Source organism: Muntiacus reevesi, chromosome 5 (genome assembly GCF_963930625.1).
Source record: "Muntiacus reevesi chromosome 5, mMunRee1.1, whole genome shotgun sequence".
NCBI lineage: Eukaryota > Metazoa > Chordata > Mammalia > Artiodactyla > Cervidae > Muntiacus > Muntiacus reevesi.
Window position 1 is genome coordinate 53,765,915 of NC_089253.1, and position 25,916 is coordinate 53,791,830.

The 25,916-nt window shown below is 45.8% G+C and overlaps 2 protein-coding genes across 10 annotated transcripts in view; both read left to right on the forward strand.

Moving 5' to 3' along the window:
- The window catches only part of PFKFB2 (6-phosphofructo-2-kinase/fructose-2,6-biphosphatase 2), a 30,923-nt gene extending 8,509 nt beyond the window's left edge, over positions 1 to 22,414 (forward strand). For 2 of the 9 annotated variants that reach the window (XM_065938293.1, XM_065938292.1), the window contains exons 4-16: positions 284 to 380; positions 806 to 872; positions 1,002 to 1,076; positions 1,446 to 1,502; positions 2,383 to 2,507; positions 4,648 to 4,855; positions 5,392 to 5,538; positions 6,267 to 6,371; positions 7,363 to 7,492; positions 8,224 to 8,286; positions 8,535 to 8,599; positions 9,230 to 9,421; positions 16,407 to 17,738. In XM_065938293.1, coding sequence (XP_065794365.1) covers positions 284 to 380; positions 806 to 872; positions 1,002 to 1,076; positions 1,446 to 1,502; positions 2,383 to 2,507; positions 4,648 to 4,855; positions 5,392 to 5,538; positions 6,267 to 6,371; positions 7,363 to 7,492; positions 8,224 to 8,286; positions 8,535 to 8,599; positions 9,230 to 9,421; positions 16,407 to 16,469 — 1,394 coding nt within the window. In that variant the 3' untranslated portion in view covers positions 16,470 to 17,738. Of the gene's footprint in view, positions 1 to 283; positions 381 to 805; positions 873 to 1,001; positions 1,077 to 1,445; positions 1,503 to 2,382; positions 2,508 to 4,647; positions 4,856 to 5,391; positions 5,539 to 6,266; positions 6,372 to 7,362; positions 7,493 to 8,223; positions 8,287 to 8,534; positions 8,600 to 9,229; positions 15,268 to 16,406; positions 17,739 to 22,366 lie in introns of those variants that run through there. The other 7 variants (XM_065938295.1, XM_065938294.1, XM_065938299.1 and 4 more) reach the window with 7 other exon arrangements.
- A 1,481-nt stretch (positions 22,415 to 23,895) lies between these two features.
- Positions 23,896 to 25,916, forward strand: part of LOC136168958 (C4b-binding protein alpha chain-like) — a 68,310-nt gene continuing 66,289 nt past the window's right edge. Inside the window, exon 1 of the mRNA XM_065936702.1 lies at positions 23,896 to 23,937. The gene's annotated coding sequence lies outside the window, so the exon portion shown is untranslated. The remainder of the gene's footprint in view (positions 23,938 to 25,916) is intronic.

Here is a 25,916-nt window from a genome sequence, read left to right on the forward strand (position 1 = left end):
AGTATAGGGCTTTACATTTCCAGAGCCCTTACGTCTGCGTTATTTAGCAGTATCCCTGTGGAACAGCCAAAGTGGCTGAGAAAATTGAAAGTCAGATAATTTAAGACTTGTCCAGAGTCTGTTAAGTCAGAGCTTGAACTTAACCTGATTCTTAGTCTTGTGTTGTTGCCAGCATACCATGGTGCTGTTTTCAGTCCCCTTGGCCACTCTGACATTAGATCAAGAAGTCTGCTTTGGGGCATTGTATTGTTTCACTGCTAAAGGTTGTGGGTGTCTTCTGCAGTGTTTAATCTTGGGGTGTATCGGCGGCAAGCAGTCAAGTCCTATAAGTCCTATGACTTCTTCCGGCATGACAACGAGGAGGCCATGAAGATTCGCAAGTGAGTCTTCTAGGCCTGACCACCAGGCCATCCCTTCCTTGGCCATTGTGAGACTGGATGTCACGGGGCTTGGTTTCCTTCTTAGTAAACACCTGGTGGGAATTTTAGGTGGAAGGTATCCACTGGGCGGATCACTGTGGACTTGGGTGGGTAGAAGAACAGGACTCAGAAAGTTGTGAGTGTTGTTGTAGGCTAAGCCTCCAGAGGGTGAGACATGTATATGGGCAGGGGAACATGGAAGATCCAGGAAGGTAGAAGAGTAACGGGGAAGTTGAAAGGTCAGATTGGAGAAAATTTTTGATCCATGGGGAAGCTGAACAGAAGGGACGCGACCCCTGCGGCTCCCCAGTGGTTCCCATCTCTGACTGTGCCTGAGCTTGGCCTTGGCTCCGTCCTCTGGCTGATTTCCTCCACTGTCTTGGCAGACAGTGTGCCCTGGTGGCGCTGGAAGATGTGAAGGCGTACCTCACAGAGGAGAGCGGGCAGATTGCAGTAAGCCTTACCTGCCTCTTCCCCATCTCTCCCCGAAGCAGCCTTGCTGCGCCGCTCCACCCTGGGCCCAGCTCGGGGGGACTGTATTTCCCGGTCCCCATTCCTCTGCCCCATGGGCTCTCTTCCTAGGTGTTTGATGCCACCAATACCACTCGGGAGAGGAGGGACTTGATTTTGAACTTTGCCGAGGAGAATTCCTTCAAGGTAGGGTCTGCCTCCAAGCTGGAGGAGGAGGAGGGTCGGTGGAGGTGGGGAGTTAGGTGGCAGTGTGGACCAGCTTGACTCTGGTGGGTAAGGTCAGGACCGGATGCCCTTCTCTCTCTCGTCTTGCTGCCTTACCCCCAAACTTGAGTGTTTTCTTTCAGGTCATTTCTCAGATCCTTAGCATGTATGTATGAGGCCCTGGGGATGTGGTAAGAGATATTTTTAAATGAAGAGCGATCGAAGGCCACTTTCATGAAGGAAAATCTCTGGGGGATGTGGTGGCTGGGGTGGGGCAAGTGTGAACGTGTGCTGTTAATGGACAGCCTGGCCATTTCTGACTCATTGATCACTGCCTTCTCCCCTGGGCAGGTGTTCTTTGTGGAGTCCGTCTGCGATGATCCTGACGTCATTGCTGCCAACATCCTGGTAGGTGAGCCCCCTGCACACACCTGTCTATGCCTTGCGTGTGTGTGTGGTGGTAGGGGTGGGTAGAGGGTCAGCTTGGTAATGAAAGCAAGAGAGACATGTTTAGCAGCACAGGGTGAGCTCTTAGATCTGCCCGGACCGCATTTTATACTTCTAGCCTCTTTCCTTGGGAGAAGAAGCAGGCTTTGAGGAATAAAGTAAGAATTAGCTGTTGAATATAGAGGCTCGTCTTAAACTGTAGGAGTCCTGGCTGTGTATGCTGGGTGTTAGCTAAGTGCTGAAGCCTAGGTATGTTCTTGGAATGGATCAGACTCTTCATGATCTGTCTGGGGCACCTTCCAGGAAGGTCGTCTGCCCAGCAGTTGTCCAACGTCCAGGTCAGCGGTCTGGGGCCCGCGCGGTGTGGTCACAGCTCACGCCTGTGCCCATTCGATGGCTGTGCCGTGCCGTGCTGGTGGACGCCCATGCATCGTGTCGTGGTGGAGGTCTCCCAGCAGTGTGGGGACTTGCCCAAGAGGTGTCTGGCCCGAGTCAGCCAGGCGTCAGATCATGCAGCTTATTCTAAGTGCCCGTGGAAGAAATTGAACCCATTCTGTTTTCCCAGGAAGGTACATGAAGGGACCGGAGCCCGAGAGCTGCTTCGGCTGTGTGGCTGCCTCTGTCCTGCAGCCAAGGGCAGGCGCCTGACTCCCGGTTGTCTGTCCCTTCTTGGCTGCCAGGCTCCCAGGACGGGGGGGCGGGCGCTGCTCAGTGAATGGGATCGCCAGCACCCGTGAAAGGCCTCTCCTCCGGCCTCCTTTGCTTTATTTAGCAGGGGCTGTTTGCAGGAGTGCTGTTGAGGGCAGACCTGTGAGCGGGCCCTGCTCTTCTGTGATTCCAGGAGGTGAAGGTGTCGAGTCCTGACTACCCTGAAAGGAACAGGGAGAATGTGATGGATGACTTCCTGAAGAGGATCGAGTGCTACAAAGTCACCTATCAGCCCCTCGACCCAGACAGCCATGACAAGTAAGGTTTGAGGCCAAGGTCTGAGGGCTGCGGCAGAGAGGAGCCTTTCTCACCCTGTCTGTAGACTTCTCTCTGACCATCCGGACCTGTGTTTACATCATTCCAGGGAGAAAAGATAAGGCTCTGTGGCCTCTGAACGGATTGAGTCTTATACTTGAACACTGCAGTGTTTTTTTTTATCATAAGTTCTTCAGTTGTGTGCTCTAGACTGTGATTTCTCAATCTCAGCATGATGGACATTTTGAACTGGATAATTTCTGCCGCGGGGAGCTGTCTTGGGCACTGTAGGAGCTTTTGCAGTATCCCCACCCTCTGCCGCTAGATACCCATAGCTGTTCCAAGCTGTGACAATCACAAAGACTCAGACACGACTGAGCAACTAAGCACTCCCCCGCCCCCCCCCCACATATGCATGTTGTTGTTGTCTAGTTGCTCAATTGTTTCCGACCCTTTGTGACCCCATGGGCTGAAGCCCGCCAGACTCCTCTCCATAGAAGTTCTCCAGGCAAGAATACTGGAGTGGGTTGCCATGCCCTCCTGCAGGGGATCTCCCCGACCCAGGGATGGAACACAGGTCTCCTGCATTGCGGGTGGTTTCTTTACCATCGCAACCACCAGGGAAGCCCAAGAACACTGGAGTGGGCAGCCTTTCCCTTCTCCAGGGGATCCTCCCGACCCGGAGTCAAAGCGGGGTCTCCTGCATTGCAGGCAGATTCTTCACCAGCTGAGCCACCAGGGAGGCTATACATATATATATATGGCTTTTATATATTACTCAGCATGGCAGTACCTATCGGCAGTGTGGCCTGGAATGCAGGTTAAGTTGATGTGTGAGAGCGATAAGACTTGTAGCAAAATGCCAAGTCCATGTTGAAGAATGATATGTGCACAGGGAGACCCATGAGAAGGTGGTCTTCATAAAAGCGTGTAGTCAGAGCAGCTCTATTCAGATGAGAATACAGCTCTGCAGCCCAGCAAATGGTGAGTGTGCATAGCCCATTGTTAAATTGCTTCAGCGGTCTGCCTCATGTTTTTAGTCTTTCAGTTCCTTCCAGTGTGTTGCCCACAATGTTACTGTTTGGAGATGTTACTTAATACAGAAATTGAAAACTACTGCTCTAGATATGGCATAATAGTATATTCTTTAGTTAGCCCAAAGTCCTACATTGAACAATATTCAAGGAGAATATGTGTGTGTGTTTATAGATGTTACCTCTGGTGGTAGGGTTATGGGTGATTTTTATTTGCATCTTTCTTTAAAAAAAATTTTTTTTGGAATAAGCAGCTACTATTTTTTAGGTAGTTTTATTTATTTTCAGCTGTGCTGGGTCTTCATTGCAGTGCATGCTTTTTTCGGGCTGTGGTGAGCGGCGGCTACTCTAGTTTCGGTGTGTGGGCTTCTCACTGTGGCGGCTTCTCTTGTTGCTGAACGCGGGCTCTGGGGGGCGCAGGCTTCAGTGGTTGTGTGAGGGCTCAGCAGCTGTGGGCTTTAAACCACGGACTCAGTGGTTGGGGCACACGGATTTAGCTGCTCTGAGGCTTGAGAGGTCTTCCCAGACCAGGGATCAAACCTGTGTCTCCTGGCCTGGCAGGTGGGTTCTTTAGCGCTGAGCCACAAGGGAAGCCCCACACTTGTTGTTTCTGTCGTGAGGAAAACTCCATGATGTGGCCCCAAAGAGGGCTATGTGAGTGCCTTTGAGAGAAGCTTGACTGACAGGTGGGCGGAGGGAGTGCGCCTGTGTGGTTTTGCTCCCTCCTCCCTGCCCCTCCCCTCAGGGGGATGCTGTACTGTGACTCTGTCTTGACCACCTGAGTTGGACGCTGTGCTTCTCAGCAAACTTCAGGGTTGCCAAAATCACCAGGTCATCTAGTCTAGCCCCAGAGGGGAGGCCTGAGTTCTGCTCAGCACACGTAGCCACAGTGCCTGGCTCTGCCCAATGAGAAGCTCAGGACATTTTGCTGCACCTTGGTTCTGAGGAGTGAGCGACCCATCTCTTTCCACTTGGCTCCTTCCACGTGGGTGGGGGTATCACGGGAGAGACAGAAGAGCCTCTGGGGCCTCACGTCACTCTGCAGTTGCCCTCCTGTTATCCTCAGATTTTCATACCCAGGGGATTTTTTTTCCCCTGCTTTGTCCCAGGGATCTTTCTTTCATCAAGGTGATAAACGTGGGCCAGCGATTTCTTGTGAACAAAGTCCAGGACTACATCCAGAGCAAGATCGTCTACTACCTCATGAATATCCACGTCCACCCTCGCACCATCTACCTCTGCCGGCACGGCGAGAGCGAGTTCAACCTCGTGGGGAAGATTGGGGGCGACTCAGGCCTCTCGGCGCGAGGGAAACAGGTGAGTAGGCAGCCTGCGGGCTGGGTGTCCCAGGCTCAGGGTGAGCGGGACGTGCTGGAGGTCATCTCTTTGATCCCCTTAACTTCTTACTGAATCCTATTAGGCTTAAGTTGCGATTTCAGTGAGGAGACGTGTTCTTGTTCATGGATTCTAGCTCAGCACTGGAGGGTGCATAACTTGGAACCATTTCTGCTGTGATCATTCAGCCATTGGACATTTATTGGGCTCAGCTTGTATGCCCTGCACAGTACAGGGTGCTCTGGTTGAAGTTCATTTCCTCCTGGGTCTATTATAACTATGAAGCACCTTTCAGAGTTTGATTGGGGTCATGCACATTGTCCTTTGTAGGCTGAATTAGCAGTCCAGTGTGTGTGTGTTTTCATTTCGACTTCACCATGGCTGGCATGCAGGATCTTAATTCCTCAACCAGGGATCAGACCTGTGCCCTGTGCAGTGGAAGCGTGGAGTCCTAACCATTGAGCCCCAGGGAAGTCCGCTTCTGTGTTTTCTTTTACATCTTTTGTTTCATGCCCCAGTTTGCCCAGGCTCTAAGGAAGTTCCTGGAGGAACAGGAGATAGCAGACCTCAAAGTGTGGACAAGCCAGTTGAAGAGGACGATCCAGACCGCTGAATCTCTGGGGGTGACCTACGAGCAGTGGAAGATTCTGAACGAGATTGATGCTGTGAGTAGGAAGCTCTGATGGCTAAAACGCCAGTTAAGGGCTCCTGTTCAAGCTGGAACTCTCAGAAGTCACCACGTGGGCTGTGTTATCTAGAAACTAGAATTGCCAAGTAGAGACGTTGAGGAAGCTGAATCTGTGGCTGGTCTGAGGAGGAAGTGAGAACAGCTGTGTCCCCAGTCGTGGCTTCCTGCCTGCCTGATGTACCTGTGCTAACACCCAAACCAATTTTTGACATGGCCTCTGGCACCTGGGAGCGTGAAGCTCCAGTTGGTTCCTTCATATATTTTCCTCCTAGGGAAAGGAAATAACTGACAACTCACATCTTGTCTGATTTCTGCTTAGGTAACTTGGTCAGCTCTTCTAGAAAAGTCCTTTCCAAATTTGTTTTTGAGTTTCTCTGTCCTTGAGGTCAGAAGTAGACACTTCCTTTTCTTTCGGTCCTCTGTATCCTTTTATGCCTCCTGTAGGAATTCCGCAGGGCCTGGAGTTTCCCTCCGTCCCCGTCTCCCCTCCTTCTTCCTGCTGACTTTTCTTGACCCCTCAGTCCCCAGCCGCAGGAGAAAGCTGCAGCTCGAGCTTGAGCCCTCGCTCTGCGCGTTGTTCAGTTACAGTGTGTGAGGGGGAGCCGGCCCCATGCCTGGCGCTGACGACTGACACTCCTCAGGGTCACCTCTTCCTCTGGGGGGCTGTGTGTCCGATCGCCTCTCCGAGCTGTGTGGTTCCTGCAGGGCGTGTGCGAGGAGATGACTTACGCAGAGATTCAGGAGCGGTACCCAGACGAGTTTGCGCTTCGAGATGAAGAGAAATATCTGTACCGATATCCTGGAGGGGAGGTGAGATCCGCTTCCCGTGGGCTGACTGTTCCATCCTTTGCTTGGGGTTTAGCTTTAATTTGGGGGAAGGATTGAATGTGAGTTTGGGGACCTTCCAGGGGTGCTTAAGGTATCACTTAGTTTTTCTTCCTATTTTTGGGTCCTACTGTGTTTAATTCAGTGCAGGCAGTTCAATTTGTTAAGATCCCCAGGTAAGGGATAACAAGATAGCCTCTGTTGTTGAGTACATTTTAGAATCAGCAGAATCTTTTTTAACTTTTTTTAAAAAAATACTTCTTTTTTATTTATTTGACGGTGTTTGGTCTCAGTCGCAGTACATGGGATCTCACAGTGCGGCAAGCGTTGTTTGCACAGCCTTCTCTCTAGTTGTGGCCGTGAGTGTAAGCTTCCCGTGGCATGTGTGATCTTATTTCACTTCAATGACCAGCGATCAAACATGCGTCCCCTACATTGCAAGGTTAATTCTTAACCATTGGACCACCAGGGAAGTCCCCATCACTTCTTTTTTATTATTCCATCCCCACCCAAGCAGGTATAGGCACCAAGTAAATATATGGCGTATGAAGGATTTTCCTGTCATCTGCGGTGTTTACAACAGCTTGCTGGTCTAAGTGGCTTCATAAGTCTAGGGATGTGTGAGGCAAAGGGAAACAAAATAAATTTACAGGGTCTAGGAAATCCCTAGGAGCCTCTGTTGCCTTATACTCTGCCTACTCTGTAGGGGGAAAAAACATTCAAAACACACTTGGCGTTCAGATTTTCCTTTCTTGAAATACAGTTTTCTTGGTCTGCATATAGCTATTGAAGGGTCTGAAGATTCTCAGGAGATACCGGGGATGGGGGTGGTTAGCAGGTGACACGAAGCTGCTGAACCTCCAGGAGGAAAGCCATCTGGGGAGAAAGAAGCGGCCTCTGAACTGTGGACATGGCCACTGACTTGGCTGCCAGCTCGCGCCTGGCCTCCGACCAGCCCGCCCTGTTTCCCCCGCAGTCGTACCAGGACCTGGTGCAGCGGTTGGAGCCGGTCATCATGGAGCTGGAGCGCCAGGGCAATGTCCTCGTCATCTCCCACCAGGCTGTCATGCGCTGCCTCCTGGCCTACTTCTTGGACAAGGGCGCAGGTGCCATGGGGGGGGTGGGGAGGCTGGACTTGGGGTGGCACTGGGATACGTGGCAACCAGACGCCCCCCCTTGCAGTCAGACTGGAGTGCATTCTTCAGTCGGCAGTGCGGGGCTCCCAGCAGCCTGGGGCCAACTCTTCCGCTGGTGCAAAAGCCCCCAGTGGAGAGGGGCTGCTGCTGGGGCTCTTGGTCCTGCTTGGCTGGAGGGGCAGCATTGAGCTCACACGCCTGGCAGCAGTAGAAAAGTGGTTGGACATTCCCGGCGTGTTACTTGAGCTCCAGGGAGGGTGGTGTCTTAGAAGAATCTTTATCCTTGGGATTCGGGGTAGACAGGTTTCTGGGGTAGCAATAAGGAAGTGCTCCTCTATCTTCTTTGGTACGCCCCTTCCTTCCCTTCCTGATCTTCCTTCACTGCTGAGAAGCCTGCACACTGGCTTCTGGTGTACCCGCCTGAGCCCCAGTCTTCCCTTCGTGGGTCCCTTGGACACAGCACTTATCCTGTTTTGCCTGCAAGGAAGGATCTGCAGTGGACTTATTTCGTTTCTGAGACACCCAGTAGTCTGGGTGGCTTTCTTGGCGGCCATGTTGATAATTCTCGGGTTTAGAGGAGGAGTTGTCCAGCTCCAGGTCAGGGTAAAGAAAACTCATGAGCCCCTTAGATGCTATCTTCTGCTAACTTGACCTTGTTTCATAACGCTGAGATTTCCTCCACCTGGACTTTCCACTTTCAGATGAGCTGCCGTACCTGAGGTGTCCTCTGCACACCATCTTCAGACTTACTCCCGTGGCCTACGGTAACCATGAGCCTAGGAACGGGCAGGAGGTGGGGCTTGGGGAAGGCCAGGATTTTAAATTTTCTGTAAGTTCGCCTAGAAGTTCTCCTCATCGCTCCTGTATGCTGGGGAGGTTCCCTCAGTCCTTCGGTTTTTGAAAGGATGTTTGTATGTATTTGGGTATATCTATGTTCTTTAATTACCAAACTGAAACATAAGGGCTTTTTCTTGAAGCTTTTTTTTTCCTGAAGTTCTCTCTGTTTTCTCAGGGTGCAAAGTGGAAACAATTAAACTCAACGTGGAGGCTGTGAACACTCACCGTGACAAGCCAACTGTAAGTATTTTTCCATGGATGACATGCAAGTTCCCTGCCACCTTGAGTCTTGAAACTTTGACATCGAGAGACGGGGGTTTCTTTTATGTCCAGAAGGAAAAACAGATCCAGAACTCATGTCCCATGTAGTCTGCTTACTTCCCAAAGGAAGAGATGTTGGAATCACTATTTTTGAAAATTAGTATCTCTTTCATGAGTCTTAACCTTGACAGTTGGCTCTTGGAAATCCAATGAAATACGGAAAGTGTTTGGCAGAAGTGAAACGCAAATATCGCCTCTTCTCCCCCAGAAAGCGCTCCTTTTGGAAAGTAGGTTCCTGGAAGGTGGGGTCAGGAAGTGTAGCTTAGTTCCTAGGTCTGCCCAGGTAATCTGAGTGATCTTAAATAAGTCCATTCCTTTCTTTGAGCCTCTCTCTTGCTTCAAAGTGTGATGCTCAAGGAACTTCTCCCCCCTGCAACCCTTTAGCTTCCCGGGGCTGGGGGATTAGGCCATGGCCCAGGTCTTACGAGAGAGCCTGTCTGCGGAGGAGCAGGAGTGGAGGAGGCTGTTTGGTTACAAGCGTTGTTTAACCTTGATGGGTGAGCTTTTGGCTTGGCTTTCATTTGTGTGGTGTCCCTCGTTTCCAATCAGAACAACTTTCCCAAGAGCCAAACCCCTGTAAGGATGAGAAGGAACAGCTTTACGCCTCTGTCCAGTTCGAATACAATCAGGCGTCCAAGAAATTACAGTGTTGGGAGCCGGCCCCTCCAGCCCCTCAGCCCGCTCCGTGCCCTGGACACGCAAGAAGGGGCCGACCAGCCGAAGACCCAAGTCAGCATTCCGGTGGTGTAACCGTGTGTCTCCCTCCCATCCTGGCCCCCTGCCCTTGTCACTAATCCCCGAGGAGTCGTGTCACCTCCAGCCCCCATACCCCCTCCCGGCCCCACACCGTGAATCTCAGCCAAGAACGCGAGGTCACGTGTTTCCAGACCAACCTTAGCTAGTCCACGGTGTGAGCCGTCTCCCTGCCCTGGGGCAAGCTGGCGAGCTGGGTTTCTCAGGACAGGTTGGGGCGGTTTGGAGGAGGAGGAGGAGGGCTCCCCTCTCCTGGGGTGACTGGCACAGCTGGGGCTGAGGCTGAGCATGCCATGCTCCTGTCCGTCCACGGTGTCTGTAAACTCAGTCACGTCCTTGTGCTGGTGGAGTTGGAGCGGGGTGGAGGGGACCCAGAAGCCCCTGTCCCCTCCGCCTTTGTCTCTCCGAGGTGTGCCCCCTCCCCGTCTGTGCCCGCCTGCTCTCTCCCCCCTCTCACGTCCCCTTTGGGCTGTCCGGTGTGGTGCGTTCCTCGTGTGTGTCTGCTGAGGACGGGAGGGGCAGTGGGTGCGAGGGGAGTTCGGCCCCTGTTGCGTTCTCTGCAGTGGGCCTCGGTGGATCTGGCCTGGGGGAGCCTTCCTTTTCCCTTCTCCCTTCCGCTGAAGTCAGGTCCGGCAGGGGTCAGCCCAGGCCTGACAGAACATCCACAGATGCTCTGAAACCTGCAGGGAGACACAGGATGAGAATTCTTGTCCCCTTTCATGGGAAACAGTCCTGAAGGCTCCAGTGCCCTGAGGGAGGCTGGCTCTCAGTCTGTGAGAAATGCCTTGGTTTGTTCTTTTCAGACGTAAGTCTCTAGGCTGCAGCGGGGTGAGGTGTGGGCGAGTAGGCTGGTCTCTAGCTCTTGTAGGGCCCTTGGAGGGCAGGCATCTCTTTTCTCCAGTGGCTCCCAGCTTCTTTGCCAACCACAGGAACGTCCCTGCCAAAGCCAGTGACCTCTGTCTGGGACTGTTCAGAAGGACAGAGTTAGATTCAGGAGTCATTGCTGAGGTTTGAATTGCTCAAGGGAAAGGCAGAGAAGGGTTCATGCTGTTTCCTAGTAACATTCAACACTATTCATTTATTTAACTTAAAAAGGAATATTCAATATTGAATATTGGTTTTTAAGTTAAAAATTTTTATATGAACAAATTTTTCCCCAAATGTTGTGAAAACCTAGTGTTAAATTTAATCTCCCTCACTAAAGGTACTGTTCTATTTCATCTTGATGTCCAGAGGATTCTTGGAATCCAGTGGGATCTAGCTCTTAACTATTTACTTGTATCATTTTATCTTCTCTGCAGAGTTAACCTGGAAATGCTTAGAGTAGTGATTCTTAGCTCCTTGGTGGCCCTCGATGGCATACCCCCCCACCAATTTTGAACACAAAATATGTGAGTACATGTATCTGCATTTTTCTGAGAGGCAAGTCTAGGTTTCTCATGAGATTTTTAAGAGAGAGAGGGCTCCCCACCTCAGAGTTATGAATCTGTCTCTTAGAGGTAAGTAGTTAGAAGAGTTAGAAGAGTTAGAAGTAGTTAGCTAGTGGTTAGTTAGTACCTAACTAACCAAATAGTTAGCCATTTGCCAGGGATGTTTTTATTTGGTAATAGGAAACCTTTGATAGCATCACCAACTCAATGGACATGAATTTGCACAAACTCCAGGACATGGTGAAGGACAGGGAAACCTATTGTGCTGAGGTCCCCGGGTTCGCAGTCGGACATGCCTGAGCGAGTGGACAGCAAGAGACCTTTTGTTGTGCTTCTCATCTCGGAGTATTTGTGAGAGTCCCTTACAGAACCCGTGAGACGCACTCCCGCCTAGATCCACTCTAGGCTTAATTCTGACTCTGTCTCAAGGTCTAGGGTCTTTAAATAGCTTCCCTGATGATTCTGAATCACACTCCAAGTCAGAACTCCATTTTATGATGTTGGTTGGAGAAACACTGGGGCCATAGTTCCTTGGACAAAGCGTCAGCCGAGGAATTCTGAATTTCTCATAGTTCTGAAAGAACAGTTCCCTGGAGTTAGCTGTGTGAGCTGATCACAGTGATAAATGAAGTCACCCCTTGATTGTTACTTCAGGCAGCAGCCTGTTCAGCTTTTACCCTTTACATCGCAGGGCGATGTGGAACAGATCTCTGCATCATATAGATGACCTGTGATAGCAGCTGAGAGCTTTAAGCACACTGGAGAGAAGCACTGAGGTGAAGCATGTGGGATGATAAGGCTTATCATCACAGGCAGCTGGCTTGTGACCTTGAGTCCTTTATTCCTACATCCTAAGTAGGTCGGACATCACAGCCAGTTTTCAAAGGTCACTTGCCTAGATTCTGCTCGAAATTGCCTTCCAGATGTAAGGTAACCTGCTCTTCCTGTTGAGGCATTATATAATGTGTGGTTGGTGTCCGTGTTTGTGGAGCTTTGGGCTGGGTGGCTGGTGGTGGAGGAAGGAGCAAACAGGAGAAAAGGTCCTTGCCCTGAAGAGGGTTGTTTTAGAGAAGGGGCATGTGATTTATAATAAACGAACAGTGGTGAAAGAGCAACACACTGCGTCTATGAACATGGGTGTCGAAGTGGAGCAAAGAGTTCCTTCTGCCTTTTCTCTTGTCCTCCGCTTGTGAGACAGAGGGTTGGGAGGTGGGACTGTCCCCCAGGATGATGTGGTCTGGGAGATGCATGTGGCACTTTTGCAAGGCTGCCTTGTCTAGCTTTGCTTGGCTGGTGGCATCTTTAGCCCAAATGGGCATTCGGCCTTGTCTGTTGCTGTGAGGTGAGAGTGATTCAGAACTAATGCGTGAGAAAGAGCATTTTGATCCCCAGCTGGCTTTGGGCTGTTTGTACTCTTAGTGAGAAGAGAACTCTCTAACTAACCAGCATCGTGTTACCCTGTTACAAACCCCTGCGTTAGACGCAGGGCACTGGGGCGTTCACTGGGGCCCTCGACCTGCTGATATTTCGCCACTCCCCCCATGTGCCAGTTTGCTTCCCCAAGAAGAGAAGCCAAAGGTGGGCTCAATCTCATAATGGACACCAGAAATTAGAACGTGACAATGGCAAGGATTTCAGCATCCTTTGTTTTTAGAGCAAGATCCCTCCAGAGAAGCTTCAGCAGGAAGTCAGGAGGGCCTAGAATGGAATAGAGCTTTTACTCCACATATTAAGAGGAACTCTGTTACCTATCTGTTCTCTCTTGTCCTCTCCCTGTCTTATCTGAGTGTGTGCTGTGCTGGGCTTAGTCGCTCAGTTGTGTCCGACTCTTTGCGACCCCATGGACTGTAGCCTCCCAGGCTGCTCTGTCCATGGGGATTCTTCAGGCAAGAATACTGCCATGCCTTCCTCCAGGAGATCTTTCCATCCCAGGGGTCGAACCCAGATCGCCCACATTGCAGGCAGATTCTTTACTGCCTGAGCCAGCAGGGAAGCCCATGTGCGCGTGTATCGGTAATATATACACGTTACTATGATTGTGTCTCCATCACAAACCCTAATAAAGGACAAACTCCAGAGCACCTTTTGTTGAGGCTTTCAGTTATACTGGGCTTCCCTTGTGGCTCCACTGGTAAAGAAGCCGCCTGCAATGCGGGAGACCTGGGGTTCAGTCCCTGGGTTGGGAAGATCCCCTGGAGAAGGGAAAGGCTCCCCACTCCAGTATTCTGGCCTGGAGAATTCCGTGGACTGTATAGTCCATGGGGTCACAAAGAGTTGGACACGACTGAGTGACTTTCACTTCAGCTATGTTACGGGAGAAATAGGTGAAGTCTTTAACATTTAATCTATTGTTAGAAAATGGGGAAAGGAAAAATCACTGTCTATTCAATTATCTTTTTTCTGCTTTAAAACTGAATGAGGGATTCTGTGACAGATTTGAAGAGGAAACTAAAACAGATTAGAGAGCTTTTTTTTTTCCCCTGTATCTTAATCCTTAAATGGAATTTAGCTCTTATTTATTATTTGTATTGTCTTTGCTTTGGTTTTGATAAGGAGATTGTTTTGCATTCAATTAGAAAGTGCAGTAAGAAAATCTTTTAAAGATACATTGTGCTAGGTGTCTGCTCAGTATCCATGTCTCTGGTTTTTGTTTTTTGTGTGTTTTTTTGTCCTCCCTCCCCGGTCGGGAAGACCCCCTGGAGAAGGAAGTGGCAACCCACTCCGGTACTCTTGCCTGGGAAATCCCAAGAACGGAGGAGCGTGGTAGGCTACAGTCCATGCGGTCGCAAAGAGTTGGATATGACTGAGCGACTCCACTTTCACTTTACATGAACCCTCAAGAAGTTAGGGTTAGGAGAACAAAATATTTGTACCCTACCTAAATGGTTGAGTGTTTCCTGTGAGGTTCTGGGTGTTCCTCATTACAACCCACATTTGATCTTCAAAGCCACTGGCAGTTTGAAGAAACAGGATGTAGCTGTTTGGAAATAAATCCACCTTGCGATGTCTCTGCGGGTAGGAGCTCTGCATACCAGAGAAACTCACTGATGCTCGGCATGGCCCAGGGACAGGGGAGCCCGTGTCTAATCACTGAGGGAGCTCTGTCTGGGTTGTGTGGTCTTGTGCACGTTCCATCATCTTTGCTAAGCCCAGAAGCCATGTTGTGTTTGTTTTCCAGAAATTTCATAACTTTACATGGGTTTTCAGTATACATTTTAAAATGTTTCAGTTTGAATTAGGTGTTTTAATTTTCTTGGAATTAAGTATTTTAGTTTTAATTTGATTTACAGTTGATTCAGATTGCAGCATTGGCAGGGTTGAGCTCTGACTTGCGATCGAGGTGACACAAATATCAGAAGTATGTCCAGGGGTTTAATTTAGACTCATCATATTCAGAACACTGTATCTAGAAGTATTTATATGCTGACTGCCTGACAGACTGTGGTAGGGTCGCTAGCTGACTGACTGGCTCTGCTAAGATCTGTAATATGACAGTCTGACTGTTTTCTAATTGTACTGGTTGACACTGTATGCATGTTACTGTAATTCTCTATTGCACATGTCCTACAAAGAAAGGAAGTTTCTTCAGGGGGAAGTTCTGTACACTATGATTTTCGGTAGACATTTTCTTTTAGAGTAGCAGCCAAACTCTAATCATTTTATAGAAAGTGAATGTTGAACATCACTTGTAAGATATTTCTTAAACTGAGCTAAGGAGGTGTGAGCTCAAAGCCTGATATCACTGCCTTTGCTGAAGTCATCCTATCCATCCCCCCATTTCTAGGCAGGATCTCACTTTCTGAAGTGTCCTCAGCCTCCTTGTGATGGGCTGTAGCATTCCATTGGATAATGCTGCTGTTTTTAGTCTGCCATCCACTTGGCTCTAAATCACAATCTAATTAATAAAAATTTAAAGGAAATTTTGGCAAAAGTATTTTTTTCAGTAAGCCTTTCACTGGGGATCCATGACTCATTGATCTTTGTACATGAATTATTTGTGTATATATGTATTTTTCTTGTGTAACAAGAAGTAACAGATCAATTCATTCTGATATGGTGGTAGTTTTCCTGTGGCAAAAGCAAAGGCGTGGTCACCAGCTGCGCCCTCTGGAGGGGCTGGGAATGGGCTGAGCACGCCTGGGTTACGATGCTCACTGGGTTATCGGCCGGGAACGGACTGAATTGGGAACCTCACCCAGTAGAGCTGCCCTCCGGGTTTCCCAGGCAGAGCTCTGTTGAAAGAAGGAATGTAAATCCTTGGCAGCATTCTAATTTAATCTGGTGACATTGATGTCAAAATATGGCACTCAGATCCTCAGGTATATAAATGTATTTGAAATGTGTTTTTTTGTGTGTGTGTGTGTGTGTGTAGAATGGGTAAATAAAATTGTTGAGTAACTTGAATCTCTCAGAAGCCTTCTGGGTTTTTTGTTTTATATTTTGGGTTGTGTTCTCCACCCACTCCCGGACCCCCAAAACTTTGCCTCAGACTGCTTGATGATTGAGCCTCAGACAAGCCAAAGCCAGGCCACAGTGACTGGAGTGCTTGGCGGAGGCGTGGCTCTCCTGCACCCCCTGCTGGCGAATATAAGAAGGACGTTATAGAAGGCACCTGGGCGTTGTGTGTACTTTTTGGCGCCTCCACCTGAATTAAGGAAAAATTACCTTTGGTTTTTTTCAAATCATAAAAGGACTCTGTGCTGTGACTCACACTAGCAACATGGAACTCATTGTTGGGGGAAAAAAAAACAAACTTTGGAGGTCACTTAGAATTTAGTGGACGGTTCCTTCTAAAATGTGAGCTTCCTGTTTAAAAGAGATTAAGATTTCTTTAAAAGAGATTACAGCCAGTGGAATTAAATGACATTTAACCACTTCTGGGATAGGAAAAACAGATGGCAGTGTGCCACTATCTCATGCTTGATTCCTTGTTATGTTAACAAGGAAATAGGGGCTCATTAGCCCTGTAGGCTCTTGGATCCCACCCCAGGCCTGTTGAATCAGAATCTTCCTGGATGACCAGGCAATTCAGATGCACATTTAACACTTGGGAAACACTGTTCTAGGAGGAGGAATTTCTCACCAGGTTGAATATTGGATCTCAGTTTATGGGAGAAACTTGGTTTCTGCTCTGATGACCGATTTCAGGATGGACCCTCCTCAGAAGCCAAGGAGCCCCTGCCTGCCGCAACATCACTGTTTTTGGCCTGGGCTTTTGGCCGCTGTAGCTCTGCGTACTTTAACCACGGGGCCCTGACCGCTTTCACCTCCTGCCTTGGGTCTGGAAGGAGTGCCTGGTCCAGCGTGGTCCCAAGGGTCAGCTTCCTCAGGGAAAGAAGCCTGGGGCGAGTCCTTGCGAGTCTGCCTGATTCCCAAGAGGAGAGAGATGTGTGCAGCCCCGTCAGCGTGTCCAGCGTGTGTGTGGGCGTGGGGGGGGTGTGAGCGCCGGGGGCACCAGCAGGGCAAGGGAGGGGTTCTGCTCGACTTCCTCGTGCCTGGGCGGTGGTGTAACGCCTGTGTCTCTCTTCCTCTCCGGCTCCTAGGCAGAGACCTCGCGGGCCGCGCACAGGCTCCCATCTCCGGCGCCCCCTGCGTCGCCCTCCTGATGGTGTGGAGGCTGAGGCCAGACGGCTCCCGGAGACTGGGGTCTGCTGAAGACCTGGGCGTGTCAGCTCCACTGGGGCTGGAGCAGGAAGCTCCGTGGGGCTTGGACATTCGGGGCCGCCCGAGTGAGCCTGGAAAAGCTGCCCCGCATTTCTTCCCTCATGCCTAATGGAAACGTCAGCCACCCTGAAAGGCTCGGCTTCCCTATGCCTGCAAACATTTCACAGCCTGAGCTGATGCGTTTTGATCATCTCTCTGCTGGGTTTGGCCCATGTTGGCCAATCCTGTTCTGTTTCAGCAATTTAACATCTGACCAGTGACTGACTGGATATTCTTTGCCTAACGTAGAGATGCAGCCCTTCAGATTTAGTTGTTTCCACGAGAGAGGGCTGACCCGCACACCTTTTCTGTGCTGTAAGAGCTGGGCTCTGCATCCACTCCAGGTACACAGGCTAGAGTGTAATAGGTCGCTTATTCTGTCACATTGGAAGCAAGAGGCAAATTCACCAGGTGGATGGAGGGTATCTGAGAAATCTAATCCCTGAAAGGTCTCTTCTGTGACGATGGAAGAGCAGCATCAGGAGCCACCTTTTCATCTAGAGAAATTGTTCTCGTTCCAGGCCCCTTGAGGGCAGGATCTGACTGCAAGACTCCCCGAAATGGGTGCCCTTCTTCTGAGTTCTGTTCTGGAGCAGCTGTGCTCTGATACTGTGTGCCTCTCGAAGTTTAAGAGGGCTGAAGTCATCTCTTTGGTGGTTGGGAATGAGGGATGGAGAGAAAAGTAGGGTGCCATTTGGATCACCTGAAGAAGAAAATGAAGTTTCCTTGGGCATCACCTCTCCCAGGGAGTTGTTTTGGTGTCGAGACAGGTACAGGGAGACCTGCCCTTTAGTGAGGTCTGCTGCCGTGATACAGTATCTAAGAAAGCTGTGGCTGTGACTTCAAGAGCATCTGGCCTTCTAATCCCTTCCTCTTGGCTAGTTGTCACCATTGTAGTCTACTGGTCTCTCATGTAGAACCTTGGTTGCCCACTTCCCCACCTCAGTGCATTAATCGTGTGGTTTCCCTTGAAGATCAACCAAGTAATTATTCCCTAGATCAGTGATTGTCAGATGTACAAATATGTCTCTGTAGATGAGATTTTAATCTGCCACTGTTCCTGAAAGAGGATACGGAAGTTCCCAAGGATACTATATCATACAAGCAAAATATATATATTTATTTTTGGTAAGAATAGTAGGTTTCTAGCTTTTAAAACTTTTCCCCCCTTTTCATTCAGATGGCCCACTTGCTGCGCAAGAGGGTGAGTAGCAAGAAAAGTAATGCAATGCAGCTTTTCCCAAATGGTTCTTTAATACTGTGGATGATACAGGGCTCTGTTATCTAAGGTGTGATGCGCTGGACTGCTGGCAGTTCAGCAACCAGCAAATAGGACCTTATTTTAATGCACAAGGCTGCCTTCAGAAAGGTCTCCTGACTCTGCTCTGTAGCAGGTAATTTTTATCTGTCTGCTCATAGCATGTTGTACTGTAATGATTTTGTTCTGTGATGCAGATTTCTTTCTGCATCTAAATATATTGTCTTTTGATGATATGATAATGTTATTTAGTTATTTATTCATCCACATAAGGTATTTTAAATCCCTATATTAATGTCTGCTTGTATGTACCGTTATTGTGTTCAGTTTTTTTTTTTGGTAGAAATTTAGGTAGTTTGAGTATTTAAGTTTAATGTCCATAGTATTACCTTAAATTAAAATTTCAGGATGTAGTATCTGTCTTCTGGAAAAGGATAATAAATATGTTAAGGCACAGTGGGTTTCTTTTGAATACTTTTTTTTCATTGATTTTTTATTATAAGTATAAACCAAGAGATGCATTTCTCTGGAGAGAAGTTTATCTCCTGGATAAATAAAATCATGCTAAAATTTTTGAGTAATATGTATTGCTTTTGTAATACGAAATATAATTTATAATGAAAAAATACAGCTAAGTTTTAAAATCACACACAGAGCAGGATAATATAGGGTACATAATACATACACAAAATAGTAACATCATGCAAAATGTATTTGAAGCTAGCTTCTTTAAAACTATTCTCAAATTATTAGACTGTGTATATATTTCCAATTGGTTTTAATTGGCAACTCATTTGTCAAGTTCCGTTAGCATTTCAAAATGATAGTAGGATGATTACTGCCATGCATTATCAACATTCTAGAGCTTTATTTATTAACTTTATATAACGATTACCTTTGAATTGCCATGCTATGTGTAAAACAAAGTCTCTGTCCTCTTTCTAGAGTTTATTATTGGAAAGGAAACAATTAACAGCAGGTCTGTAATCCATACCTTCTTGCTGGAAATGCCTTCCCCCTTATTAATGACCTTGACCAAGGCTATTTTTACATAACAGTTATATTTATGATAGCAAATATTAATGATAAAGGAACTTGGAACACTCTCTAGGGCCGTTAGCAATGATATAAATCGAAATGTTCATAATAACAGTAAAATTATAAATTCTATACACCCAAGAGCTCTGATAGCATTAAAATTGCTTACAAATTCTCCTAGTTTGAAATTGAGAGAAAGTGCTAAATATATATAGCTTTAGCAGTCTATCTGGAGGAGAAACAATGACAAGAGTGTCAAGGGTGTACTTTCCTTGGGAAACTCTCCAAGTCCTCTTGTGCTAGTGTTGGTCGCTCAGTTGTGTCCGACGCTTTGCGACCCCATGGACTGTAGCCTGCCAGTCTCCTCTGTCCACGGGATTTCCCAGGCAAGGATGCTGGAGTGGGTTGCCATTTCCTTCTCCAGCGGATCTTCCAGACCCAGGGATCGAACCCGCATCTCCTGCATTGCAGGTGGATTCTTTGAGCCAGGGAAGCTCTTTTGTAAGTGTCTCTTACTCAGCAATCAAGTCCTTGTAGAGGGCTGGCAGTGTCCGTGATCATTCTTGTTTTACAAACAGGTGAATGAACTCCCTTACTGAGTGACTCACCTCAATATTGGTGGAGTTTTTGTCAAATTACAAGATTTGTGATGGTGAGGGCCCAATAAACACATAACATACTACTCTTTAAAATAGGTAGAAATGTCAGAGATTATCAGGATAAGAAAATGACTGATTGTAGAGTACTCCAGGTGTTGGGTAATGGTCATTGTTTGCTTTATTTCTGCAGCTGTAATGATTACATGTTTTGAATCTCTCCAGGTCTTCACTGGGGACTCACCATGAGGAGGGGCAGCGTTTGGTTCACTAGCTTGTCCTTGTTGGTGACGACCCTACTGGCGCAACAACCTACAGTCGTTGTCTAGATCATTTGACAACTTGATGAAAGCTAAGGAGTCTCTCCCCAGAAAAAGGTTCACACACATAAGTTGTGCATACTGTTTGGGGGTGGTCATGACCTCCCAAAACCTATTCTTGGACCTCAGAGTAGGAAACTAGGAAGTAGATGATAATTTCCACACATACTCATAACCCCATTTTCCTTTCTTTAACATAAAAAAAAGAGACATCTATTTGATATTAACTCATTTAAGCAGAGAACGGGAATATATGAAATTCTGAAATGCTAACTTTTTAAAAAAACTGACCTTTGTGGAATTTGAATAGATTGTAATAAGATAACATTGCTGTTCATGGAAAGTAATATTTTCTTTTTCTTAAAAACTTCAAGAAACAAAGTCTTCTTTTATTTTCATTAAGCCAGTTGCATTATGGGCAGAATAACTCCCTTCAGAACTCCCTTCTGAGTTCCCAAAGACACTTAAGTACCCTGTTTGGTTGTCTCTGTGATACCTCACATTTGGAAACTAGTTTATATTCTATAGGTGAGTTTCTCCTTGCAATTAAGTGAAATAATTTCAGAAGCATAGGTACCCTTGGAAAGAGCATTCCAGATCTAATGGGCCTTGCCTCAAAAAGCCCTTCACCAAGCACCTAACCCGCTTTCAGGGAATAGCTTGTTTATCCATTTGGGTTTTCTTCATTAGTAATCCACTTATTTTGTTTTTCTTTTCTTTCTCCTTAATAGATATACTTTTATTGAAGTATAGTTGACTTACAATGTTTCAGGTGGACAGCAAGGTATTCAGCTGTACATGTATGTACACATGTATTATTTTTCAGATTATTTTCCATGATAGGTTATTACAAAATATTGACGGTAGTTCCCTGTGCTACACAGTAAATCTTTGTTGTTTGTTGTGTACTATTTTTTTTTTTAATTAGAAATCTGGCATTCTATTCATCCTAAGTCGAACAAGTAGAATCAAAATGTCATAAATTTTTTAGCTAGGCAACAATTCAAATGTTTTCTAAAATATATATATTACACATACTATTTATATAAATGTGTACAAATGTTTTTCTATTATGCTTGATAAAGGCTTGAGAAAGAAGAGATGGAGAAATTGGAAAACAAACTAAATTAAATGGGAACACTGAATATGAAAGAGAAAAAATGAAACAAACTAGGTAAAAGATCATCATATAGTCCAGTTTTTAAACATGGCTGCTCATTAGAAACACATCTGAAGCTTTGGAGAAAAAAAGCAATACCTGGGCATTTGTAGTTTTCAAAAAATTCCAACATAATTCTGATATGCATCTGGATTTTAAGAAGTGATTATAGGTTTTTCTATTAAATGATTCATTGATGATAGAATTTTATTATTTTCTGTTGCAACCATGATACAATCGTATTAAATGAATAATAATTACATAATCACAATAGTAAAAGATGTTTATCAGTTTTCACAATCAACAGCCAAACCAAAAAAAAAAAAAAAAAAAGATAATTGTAAGCCACAATGGAAACATGATTAACAATGTAAAATAATTACTTACAGTTTGGGGAGTTGAGCAGAGTGGTGTGGTAAGTGAAAGTGCACATATGTGCATGTTTTCATCCACCCCGTCAGTCTGTGTCCTGTGGTCGGTACACTTAATCCATACACATTTAAGGTAATTATTGTTACATATAGTCCTAATACTATTTTCTTAGTTGTTTTGAGTTTATTTTGTGCAGGTCTTTTCCTTCTTTTGTGCTTTCTGCCTAGAGAAGTTTCTTTAGCATTTGTTGTAAAGCTGGTTTGATGGTGCTGAAATCACCATTTTCAGCTATATCTCTTGAAATATGTTCTCGAGTCCTCTCTTTCTTCTCCTTCTGGGACACTTATAATGCAAATGGTGGTGTGTTTAATGTTATCCCAGAGGTCTCCTAGGTTGTTTTCATTATTTTCCATTCTTTTTTCCATATTCTGTTCTGCAGCTGTGATTTCCACCATTCTGTCCTCCGGGTCACTTATCTGTTCTTTTGCCTCAGTTATTCTGCTATTGATTCCTTCTAGTGTATTATTCATCTCTGTTTGTTCTTTAGTTCTTCTAGGTCTTTGGCAAACACTTCTTGCACCTTTCCATTCTGTTTCTGAGCTCCTGGGTCATCTTCAATATCATTATTCTGAATTTTTTTTGTAGAAGGTTGCATATCTGCTGTTGATTTAGTTGTTTTTCTGGGGCTTTATCTTGTGCCATCATCTAAGGGCATAACTCTCTGCTTTTTCATCCTGATTAATTTTCTGTAATGTGGTTTTTATTCCAGCCACTGTGGGATTATGGTTCTTCTTCTTTTGTCTGCTTTCTGGTGGATGAGGCTAAGAGGCTTGTGTACCTTCCTGATGGGAGAGACTGTGAGAAAAACTGGGTCTTGTTTTGGTGGGCAGGGCCTTGCTCAGTAAAGCTTTAATCCAATTACCTGCTAATGGGTGGGGTTGGGCTCCCTCCCTGTTAGTTGTTTGGCCTGGGGCGACCCAGCCCTGGGGTCTCCTGGGCCATGTGGTAGGGCTAATGGTGACCTCCAAGAGGATTTACACCAAGGGTCATCTTCCAGGACTGCTGCCGCCAGTGGCCACGTCCCTGAGGTGAGATCCCGCTTGACCCTCGGCTCCACAGGAGACCCTCCAACACTACCAGGTAGATCTTGTTCAGTCTCCTGGGTGCGGGGGGTGGTGGTGGTGGTGGTCACTGCTCCTGTCCCCTGGGTCTTAGTGTGTGCAAGATTTTGTTTGTGCCCTCCAAGAGTAAAGTCTCTGTTTCTCCCAGTCCTATGGAAGCCCTATAATCAAATCCTGCTGGCCTTCAAGGTCAGATTCCCTGGGGATTCCCAGTCCCTTTGCTGGAGCCCCAGGCTGAAAGCCTGATGTGGGGCTTAGAACCTTCACAACAGTGGGACAACTTCTTTGGTATTATTGTTCTCCAGTTTGTGGGTTGCCCACCAGTGGGTATGGGATTTGATTTTATCATGATTGCACCCCTTCTAATGATTTTTTGCGGTTTCTTCTTTGAGTTTGAGTGTGGGGTGTCTTTCTTTGGTGGGTTCTAGCATCTTCCTGTCAATGGTTGTTTAACAGCTAGTTGCAACTTTTGTTCTCTCGCAGGAGAAGATGAGCACACATCCTTCTACCCCACCATCTTGAACTGGAAGCCACTTACCTTATTGTTTACAATCAGTTTTCACTTCCTAGGTTTTTTCTTTCACCCATTGCCTTTTTAGAATTTATGCATGGGATGGAAAACAGTCCATTGTTGCCATGCATGGGAACAATTTGGTGGTAGTGATTTAGTCACTAAGTTGTGTCCAACTCTGGCAAACCCTTAGAGCCTGCCAGGCTTCTCTGTCCATGAGGTTTCCCAGGCAAGAATACTAGAGTGGATTGCCATTCCCTTCTGCAGAGGATCTTCCCAACCCAGGGATAGAACCCACATCTTTTAGCAACTCAGCTACCAGGGAAACCCTGGGCACAATTTAGTAAAGTTTATTATAGTGTTTTTTTTTTTTCCTCCAAATTTAAATTCTAGGTCATTTCACTCAAACACCAGTTGACCCTTATTTTCTTGTATTCATCAGTATTTCAGATGAATATTTCAGTTGGTTTTAACTGAAGGTGTCACCAAATCCAAAATAATAGCACCTTACATATGCAGAAGGTTACTCTCACCTCCAGTGTCCTGGATTCTATTTCATAGTACAGTATAGGTACTCAAGCTGCCAGAATCATGTCTACATTCAGATTAACAAAAAGGGAGCATAACTCCCTCTCATAGCTCATGGCTATATGTGATTGCAACTAGAGTGAACTGCATTTTTTTAAAATTTCATGTGGCCTTATGTCAGCTATAATTGGGGTCTAATTACTAAAGAAGAAAGATGGAATAGATTTTAGGAATGAATAACAATCTGCTTTGGGCTTCCTTGGTGGCTCAGTCAGTAAAGAATCTGCCTGCAATGAGGGAGACGTGGGTTCTGTGTCTGGGTTGTGAAGATCCCCTGGAAGAAGGCATGGCAACCCACTCCAGTATTCTTGCCTGGAGGATCCCCAAGGACAGAGGAGCCTGTGGTCCATGAGGTTGCAAAGAGTCGGACATGACTGAGCGACTAAGCACAGCAATCTGCTTCAGTAGGTAAGAAGGACTTTGTAGCACGCCTGAAGGGACAAAACAAGGTGAACACTAGTCTTTGAAGACTTATACTGCCATCAGTAAAGGCATGCTATTTGTCATTCATCGAGTTTGAGCCTGCCATAGTGCATATCTGTCATGGCTCACAAGCAAAGCTTTTTCAACAGTGTTTCATGAACTGTTTGATTTTTAAAAATTTATGTATTTTATTCTCATATCATTTGCATAAAGGATGCTTTACTGACCCAGGTTTTTCTTGGAGAGGCATTCAAGAAGTATCAGCTCAAACAAACAAACAAACAAAAATCCAGCTAAAACAAAAATTAATTTGAAGCAATTTAGGCATTTTCTGAATTGTCTTGACAAAGACCAAAGGGAATCCATTTATAACATAGTGTAGAAAAAAATCTTTTCCCAGTTCTATTATAATCTCTCTCACTCACGCACACCCATAGGGTGTGTTCCTCTTGTTTAGCTTCCCACAACTCTTCCCACAGCCTAGGCACTGAGGACTTTTGTTTTTCTACACCTCGACCCATACCTCCTGATCTCTTCCATTAATTATTGGCCACCGTCCCTTTGTAAAGTAATCAAACCAGTATGAGTACAACTTCTGCACCTGATTTATTACTCCAGTTCTCCAGAAAACAATCTGGATTAGATCAAATTGTTCAACAGTCTAGAAGAGTCTGTTAATGCTCATTTATTAGTTTATTCAAACTTGGACTCTCATCATAAAACATGTAATCCTTTATATGGAATTACAATATTCAATATGCTTTGACAAGTTTTTTTTTTTTAACTTATTTATCATAAAACCTTACCTGAACTTTGTGAGGATATTTATAGTCTCTACGTATCCTATTTAGTATAAATATTTTTACATTTCATGGAGGAATATTAGGAAGACAATATTATAAGCAATATAGTACCTTTCTAAAGTCTTAATCATTCTGAATCTGAAATAAGTCATTGAGATGAAGATTTATTTGCAATTATTTCCTTAATAATACTCTATATTATACCCATGCTTTTGTAGCAAAACTTCTACACTTCTGAAACTCTTTCAAAAAATTGCAGAGGAAGGAACACTTCCAAATTCATTCTACGAGGACATCATCACCCTGATACCAAAACCAGACAAAGACAACACAAAAAAGAAAACTACAGGTCAATATCACTAATGAACATAGATGCAAAAAAATCCTCAACAAAATTTTAGCAAACATAATTCAGCAACATATCAAAAAGCTCATACACCTTGATGAAGTTGGGTTTATTCCAGGGATGCAAGGATTCTTCAATATACAAAAGTCAATTGATGTGATATACCATATTAACAAATTGAAAGATAAAAACTATATGATCATCTCAATAGATGCAGATAAAGCTTTTGACAAAATTCAGTACCCATTTATGATTAAAACTCCTCAAAAAATGGGCATAGAAGGAACCTACCTCAACATAGTAAAGGCCATATATGATAAGCCTACAGCAAACATTATTCTCGATGGTGAAAAACTGAAAGCATTCCCCTAAGTCAGGAACAAGACAGGGGTGTCCACTTTCACCATTATTATTCAACAGAATTCTGGAAGTCCTAGCTACAGCAATCAGAGAAGAAAAAGAAATAAAATGAATCCAGATCAGAAAAGAAGTAAAGCTCTCACTGTTTGCAGATGACATGATACTGTACATAGAAAACCCTAAAGATAGTATCAGAAAATTACTAGAGCTAATCAGTGAATTTAGCAAAGTTGCAGGATATAAAATCAACACACAGAAATCACTTGCATTTCTGTATACTAACAATGAAAAATCAGAAAGAGCAATTAAGGAATCAATCCCATTCACCATTGCAACCAAAAGAATTAAATATCTAGGAATAAACTTACCTAAGGAGATGAAAGAAATGTACACAGAAAATTATAAGACACTAATAAAAGAAATCAAATATGACATAAACAGATATTCCATGTTCC